This window comes from Thermobia domestica, chromosome 10, assembly GCF_964235325.1.
Source record: "Thermobia domestica chromosome 10, izTheDome1.hap1.1, whole genome shotgun sequence".
In the NCBI taxonomy this organism is placed as follows: Eukaryota; Metazoa; Arthropoda; class Insecta; order Zygentoma; family Lepismatidae; genus Thermobia; species Thermobia domestica.
Genome location: NC_137463.1, coordinates 231,589,908 through 231,597,888, shown reverse-complemented (window position 1 = coordinate 231,597,888; position 7,981 = coordinate 231,589,908). Strand labels below are relative to the sequence as shown.

General features: G+C 33.7%; 1 protein-coding gene across 1 annotated transcript; it reads right to left on the bottom strand.

Moving 5' to 3' along the window:
* Window positions 1-204: 204 nt before the first annotated feature.
* Window positions 205-7,742, bottom strand: LOC145661836 (uncharacterized). Its single transcript, XM_081727174.1, has 3 exons — window positions 7,671-7,742; window positions 5,999-6,054; window positions 205-603 (listed from the first exon to the last, which is right to left on the bottom strand). The coding sequence occupies exons 1-3, from the start codon at window positions 7,740-7,742 to the stop codon at window positions 222-224; spliced, it is 510 nt and encodes a 169-aa protein (XP_081583300.1). The 3' UTR covers window positions 205-221.
* Between the last annotated feature and the right edge of the window lie 239 nt (window positions 7,743-7,981).

Sequence of the window (7,981 nt, the reverse complement as noted above, 5' to 3'; positions counted from 1 at the left end):
AACTGCATTTTTCACGGCCTGAAATTACCTAAAATAAAACATATCAAAAATAATCAATATAAATCGCAAAGGGTAAAAACTTAATACAAAATAAAACACAGAAATTATATTTCATGAATAAAATGAATATTGGTTTTCTCTTTTATTTCATTGTATATTTACAAATTTTTGTTTTTTCTTTCTTTTCTTTTTGCATTTTTCTCTTTGCGCAGTTATAATCTTTATCCTTCAGAATTAAAGTGTGGATATTGATAATATTTATTTGATATATCCATAATCATTTTCAATAACGAGCATTTAACGGATATTTCGGACACTTGCATCTGAAAATTGCTATATAAAAAATCACGCAATTGCAATACAATGCCATTATATCGTCTATCCATCCACTTAGGAATTATATTATTTACGTGTTCTACACTATTGTCTTCCACCAGATTAATATCATCAGTATCATTCTGTTCCTCCTCCTCCTCTTCCTCATTTGCAACATTATCATGTAATACAATGTCATTATTTTCCTCATCTCCCACATCTACGTAAATCACCTTCTCATTATCTTTTATCAAATCAACGAGTTCAATTTCGCAACGGTCCGACATCCTTCAACAAACAAAAATAGGGAATTATAAGTAATGTACATATATATATGCAATATAAAGTAATACTCTAAAATTTTAACCCACAAACTCTCCTTGTGCCACCAGTGACCCACTTTATTTTTCACTACGTTACATGAGCTATATCATTCATTTACCCAAATCCCCGTTGTTTCACTTCAGGCACACTACCCGTTCTCTTGTTGTACGAATTTCGTTCAGTTTTCTTCTCAGGTTTTCGATGTAACACGGTATTGTTCAAGGCAGTTGCTAACGAATAAAACTGGTCTTGGGCGTTTGTGGGTTAAGCAAATAGCGCCCTGTTAAATTATCCGTGCATTGGGGATGGCGCCAGAAACGTTTGATGGGGTGGGCGGAAAGAGGCGGACTTAGTTGCTGGGTGGGCGGACAATGAAAATAAGAACTGGGCAATGTGGACTTTTTTTTTTTTTTTTTTACAATAATTAAGTTTCAATTTCTGGCTGAAATAGGGGAGGAACAAGGATGTTTAAAACAGCTGTTTTGGCCTTTCCGGCAATAGCCTGGTGGGACTGAAGAAATGCAGACTTAGGATGGGCTGCGGGAGTTCGTGGCTATATGCTCTATCTACCGAATTCCGCGTGGCAGATACACTACAGCTACTTCTAGTTTTTTCGTTTAGCAATAATAACGGTATGTACTGTGTAGTCGATGAAGTTCAAAACAGCTTTACCTCCTCTTCCTCCAAGAATGCACATTAATGCATAGAAATAAAAGAAGATTCAAACAACACGGACTAACAGACAATACTCTATTTTCCGTTAACATAAAATACACAATAAGTGGGTAAAGTAAAACAAGGATAAAATAGGCTACTGCAAACACTTTTATCTTTGAAGGATTTATTACAAGAAAGCGAGAGCCAAAAATATAAATCATTTATATTTTCTCTCATGTATTCTTAATTTGTACACATTAGATTTTTTGACGTGATCACTATATGCAACAGCAAAGACCTGTTACTAGAAAAATAGGGAAATTCGACAGCATGATTGTTTGATCATACCTTAAACAGAGATATTTTTAACTGAAACTAGAGGTGAAAAAAAAAAAAAAACTAAATCAATTATAAATTGGATAAAGAAGTAAATAGCAATTAACAAAACTTCATCATGATCCACAGAAACAACAATATATTATAAACTATGAAGGGCTCATCACATGGTGCGAACAAGCTTACAATAAACTCTTATGCCTGCACTTTAATGAAGTGCAATGTGTCGATTTTTATGTCCAGCATCGAATGCGTTTACCACATCCTCTACAGCAATATTCATTGCAAGTTTTCTTTCTACTGAAAGGAAACAAATATCACTTAGGCGACCGTTTGCCATTCGATTTCTTAGATGTTTTAACCCGTCTAAGGCACTAGAAAGAAAGCTCACATTGTGAACTAGATACAGGAATGGTGACAGCAATTAACTTACCGCTAATTTGTGAATTTCATAAAAAGCAGTTTTGAAATGATCCATCACTTCAGTAAACTGACAAAGGAACATCTTATATTGATAGTAGCATTGCCCAATCAAACAATGCGCAATCGATAGAGGAGTGGACAAAAGTGAGAAATCCAAAGTTTTACGGGTCGACACCCAAAAACACAGGAGATAAAGAGTAAAGAAGGATCTATAATCATGTGAAGATAGCAATGCAAAACATGCACTGACACAGAAAGAACTTCAAAATGATTAAAGTAATTAAAATGACACTTACACAACAGTATAGTAAGCAAATATTGTACCCACAGATATGCTCAATAACATATGTACTACAGTGTTGCCAACGGAGCACAAAATGAAGTTTTGTTAAATAGCACGGAACACAAATTATAACATCCAGAAAATCTAATTATGAGTAGAACCATACCTGTGACGTCTTGATGTACAGTGTTGCCAACGTTTGAGGATAGGCCTATATGAATTTCTATGTGAATCTTGGATGTAGAAGTGCATACAGTACACCATTCGAACTAGTTAAAACCTAAATGTAAGACCACAAATAAGAATATAATCACTGAAGTACGAAAATAAGAGACGAAGCACGGTGTCGAAGCAGTTTTGCTCAAGTGGAAAAACAGAATAATATCAAACACAACACACAAAATTAAAATGATAAATGCGCTTGGATTGACAATTGATTAGCAGGCTCACTTTTCTGATGCACGTAATATTGTATCACCACACACATTATTGGTTTTGTTATAATTTGTGTTCTGTGCCATTTACCAAAATTTCATTTTGTGCTCCGTTGGCAACACTGCATTACATATGATGTTATTGAGCATGTCTGTTTGTACAATGTTTGCTTACTATTCTGTTGTGTAAATGTCATTTTGATTACTATAATCATTTTGAAGTTCTTTCTGTGTCAGTGTATCTTTTGCATTGTTATCTTCACATTATTATAGATCCTTCTTTACTCTGTATCTCCTGTGTTTCTGGGTGTCGGCCCGTAAAACTTTGGATTTCTCACTTTTGTCCACTCCTATTTCGATTGCGCATGGTTTGATTGGGCAATGCTACTATCAATATAAGATGTTCCCTTGTGAGAAACGGAGGTAATTTACATTGCTTTTCCTCCTCATAACGTTTCAAAATTTTCGGGAGAAGTTTGTTCCACCTCTACACTATCGATATCACGTCCATAATGAAGTGCAAGTGGTTCAATTTTCTCAAATCAGAGGAAGTGTTCACTTTTAGGGTGAAGACTGCTTATCCCACTTAAAATCATTGTTCATTGCAGAGATAAACAGGGTCCTAGAACCTATTACATTGCAATCGAAAGTAATATCTATTGCTTTTGAAGTACAGGATGTCACCTTCATTATTCTACTTCTGTTGGGGTGGGCGGATGGGTGGGCGGTCGCCCACCCCCGCCCACCCTTAGTGCCGTCCCTGCCGTGCATTCAATTTATAATTGCCGATATCAATTTGCGGTTCTATGTTGATAAATTAATTTTAGTATACAAGTAAAGTCAAAATAATTTAATCTTTACTACGTTAAATTTACAATCAAAGATCCATTTCAGTTTTATTTTACAAAATAAAATTCCTATAGTTATTTAGTTCATAACTATGATCCCTTAATAGGCAATCCGGGTAGCCATAGCTATTTAAAAAATTCTGAATATTTCACACATAAATACCTGGTCTTCAGTACAAGTAATTATACTAATTACTTTTCTTTCTTCAGTTCCTGCAGAAGCTTCTATTATTTATTCATTCGTTTCCCCCTGGAAACTCCGAGGAACTAACTTCCAAAATACTAAAATTTGTGAAAGATATAAAATTCTAAAGAATCTCCTAATGACCCTTCTACAATGTGATCTACTTATACTTACAACAGAAATAACATTTCTTTCAGCCATTCATAAACGAACTAATTTCCTTAAATTTCGTAATCCATTTTTCGCATACTTCAGAAGTAACCTACGTATAACTGTACCAAATCTCTTTAATCGGGTATTTCCTAAAAATTCAGTCTCAAACATTTATCAAAAACATTTACTTTATGTCCCTCCCGACAAAAATTTCTGTGTGCCTCCATACTTGTCACAAGTATCAAATAAGCTACGTCTGTATTACAAAGGTATACAAATATTGTTAAGATTCAAGCTTTTCATTTCGTGTATATAAAATTCGATAATAAATACCGGAAAAATTAAGCCATACGTTTACCTAGCAAACAGTACTATTTACGGAACTAGCAACACAATATTCAATTATCAAAACAATTTCGCAACATCGTAACGTTTTACTTTACAAGTCCTACACAAATACTAAACTAAGGGTCGCGGTGTTGAATTACTAAAGTAGTTTCCTCTAGTACGTACGGTCCCTAGTTTCATCCTCGTTCAAATAAGTCTATCATAAACACCATGTCCATGGGTTTTCTCGGGGTTCTCCCGTTTTTTACCCACTTTCATAATTACCGTCTCCCTTAGCCTAACAGTATAACCGTGAAACGTAAAACTTAAACTAATGAGGAGCACAATGATTATTTAACATTTCAAATGAATTAATATAGGGAAACAAGAATCAACCTTCCTCAAAGGATGTTTGCATACTTTATTTTCTACCCAAATTTCTATAATATAAAACATTAATTCAATTTCAGTCTAACTAAATATTTTACCTTCTATTCTGCTATATATTAATGGATTAATCGTACTTTTTCCATTAGCGCTTTTGTCTTCCCTGCAAGCGCTTCCTTATTCAACTTGCGGTAAGGGCCATTTGGTCGAAAAAGTGTAAAAGACTTTTTCAAATTAACCATTACGCCAAATAAGTACAAAACTTATAAAACCAAAACCATTTCCCAAATCTTTTCGTCTCCCCAAAATACTGCAGTCAACATTAAAAAATCCCGTACGTAACAAATTAAGTAATCTTACTTACAATAACATAAATTTCTGTCTCTTTTTTAAGTATAAACTGAATACGTTTCAAGGCCTACAGCTATACTAATACACTATTTACTTTTAATGTTTCCTAACCTATAGTTTTAAGGCTGTCTATACATTTTTCCAGCAATTCTTTTTAACATATATTTTTCAACAGCTCTCATACCAGCACGCCTAAAAAAAATACACTTCTCCCGTTAGTATAACCTCCATAATCGTTAGACGTAAAAATTCAAAGAAATTATTTCATTTTCTCTATTTATAAACTTATTGAAAATCTTCAAGAAAAACATACTACTCATAACCACCTTTAATCCTAAGTACATTCACGTCGCAATCCAATTATTTCACCATATTTCACTTTTCTATAAATTGCTCTACACATGCACGATACCTGTAGTTTTCTCGGAATTTTCCTGTTTCCTTCCACTTTAAATAAACTTTTTAGAAACATTAAATAAAAACTCATTTTTGTCAAAGCGGTTATCGCACGCCCCTTCCTAGTGGAAAATCCAAGTTCCATTCCCAGCACTAGCTTTTGCGTTTGAAATCCCACATTAATCAGTAAGTCCGCGTCTTATATAACATAGCTGTTAAAAAGAACGCTAAATTGAAATCCAACCAAAAGCTTGCTCCTCAGTACATAATTCCTTTCCAACAAAAGGTTAAGCGTTTCGAATCCAACATTCAAGTGTAAGTCTATGTATGATATAGCCTTTGTAATATATATAATAAGCTAAATATATAAACACTTTACATATTCCTAATGTCTTTAAAATCGTACCTATTTCGTTCATTTTCATGTCTAAACGAATAAATGAAACATAATTCGCACACTTGAGGATATTACCAAAATATTACATTATATTTCGGGAGCATATACTACAGCAACATTTTTAAAAACACCTGAAATCTCACAGTTCAATTTAAAACTATATAAATAAGTTATTTTTTTTACCTGAAATCCAACAATTCCTTCAAACAATTGAGGGCTGAGAACCAATTAGCATCAATCTAAAAATAAGAAAAATAATTTAATTACTTATAAATTTTAATATAGCACAATAAAAATCATAAAACCTGGCAAACAAGAAATATTCATTTTTATCTCAAAAACAAAAATAATTACTAGGAATCCCACACCTCCTGCCCAAACACAACACTATTATTCTCTGAGTAATTCATTATCAAAATATTTATGACTAACATATATGTTAAAAGTTTAATGAAAATTACTTGGGTGCACTTATGTACATTTCTATACAGTTCTAAAAATTAATCCTCCAAACAGCTCTTCTAACATTATTTTCTCTTTAATATTTCTCTTTCAATTCTCTTAAAACTTGAACTAATAATCATTAATGTTAACGTTAAAGTTTGCAATAAAAATAATCAAATCAAGTCTTATATCATAATTTTAATCAAGTATAAAAATTAACTCTCTTTTTCACGATTTTATTTAAGACATCAAAATTCAACTCATCTTCTAATATTTTCTAAGATGTACTTCTTCGTAATGCAGCACAATTAAATCAGTACACAAATACACAACCGTACACGCAAGTCGCAAAGCCAAATATACGTGTTCTCCACAAACATTCGATTTATATATTTTTTTCAAAAAAAAGGGTGTAAAGTGACGCCATCCATTTTTACAAATCTTTCTTTATTTCTTCAAACACTCTCTTTTTCAAATGCTGAGGTCCCCTGCAAATCAGCTAAGCCCAGTTACAGCGTGTCTTCAGGCAGTTTTTTTTTTTCTAGAAGAGAAAATTCTCTTAAAGGATGTTCCCTACAATCCATTCATTACAACACAATATTTACGTTACTGCCTGTATCTAAAGAATAGCCAAATATAAGGAGTACTCTACACCCTTAACAACGCTCGCTTTACCAGCAACACTTTAAACGTAGGTTCTATTCTGCCCTTTAAAATAAAAAAAGTGTACGCCCAACATCTTCAACAATAACCGTAAATACAAAAGACTTTTTGCAGCCTCTGCGAAACCAAAAAAGAAAAAAATGTCCTTTTCAGTAACTCTATTTAACTCGATCAATGTGGGAGGCTTTTTTTCACAGCTGTGTGAGTATACAATTCACTAACCAGTTCTATTTCCTTCTTACATTATACTATACGCACACATTTTATTATTCCATATTATTCTTAACACTACTTCTATTGCATTAAATCCATGGTTGAATCCAAGCTTGCGCCATACTCATACGATTTCACGCAGTATTCTCGTTTCCTCCCACTTTCTTCATTCTAACATTTTACATCATTTACTTGTTTCTATGTAAATCATTAATACCCCATTCACCTTTGGTGATTGCCGTCCCTGGTTCAACAACAGTTATCATTAAGTCAAATTTCTAATCAGTTTTCTACGAGTTCCCCCATTTCCTCGCACTTTCTTTATTCCACCATTCCATTCATTTCTCATTACTAACTGCTAACAAGGTCAGTCACTAATATCACATTCGCCTTTGGTACTTCAATATCATCACTTCAATTCCCCAGTTCGCGGAGTATGCACTTTTTGTGCACAAATACCATGTATACATGGGGTTTCCCGTGAGTCTCTTGTTTCTTCCCAGTTTCTTCTTATCAGAATTCACTTACAACATACTCCTTCAATGCCAAAGCGTTCACCTCCGGTACTTCGTGTCACGGGTTCAATCGCAGCTTGCGCTGTGTCCATTTTCTATTACACAAACACCTTCTGCATGCAGCTTTTCTCTGCATTATTTCGTTCCACATTTTATTCTATCATTATTCAGTGATTTATAACATAGTGTCTCACTATTAAAGCGGTCGCCTCTGGTGCAAGGGGTTCTTGGGACAATCCCAGCTCGCGCGGTATGCATTTTCTAATACACAGACATTGTAGTCTTATGTTTCTCAACTATAGCACTTAAAATTCAAAACAAGTAGCATCCG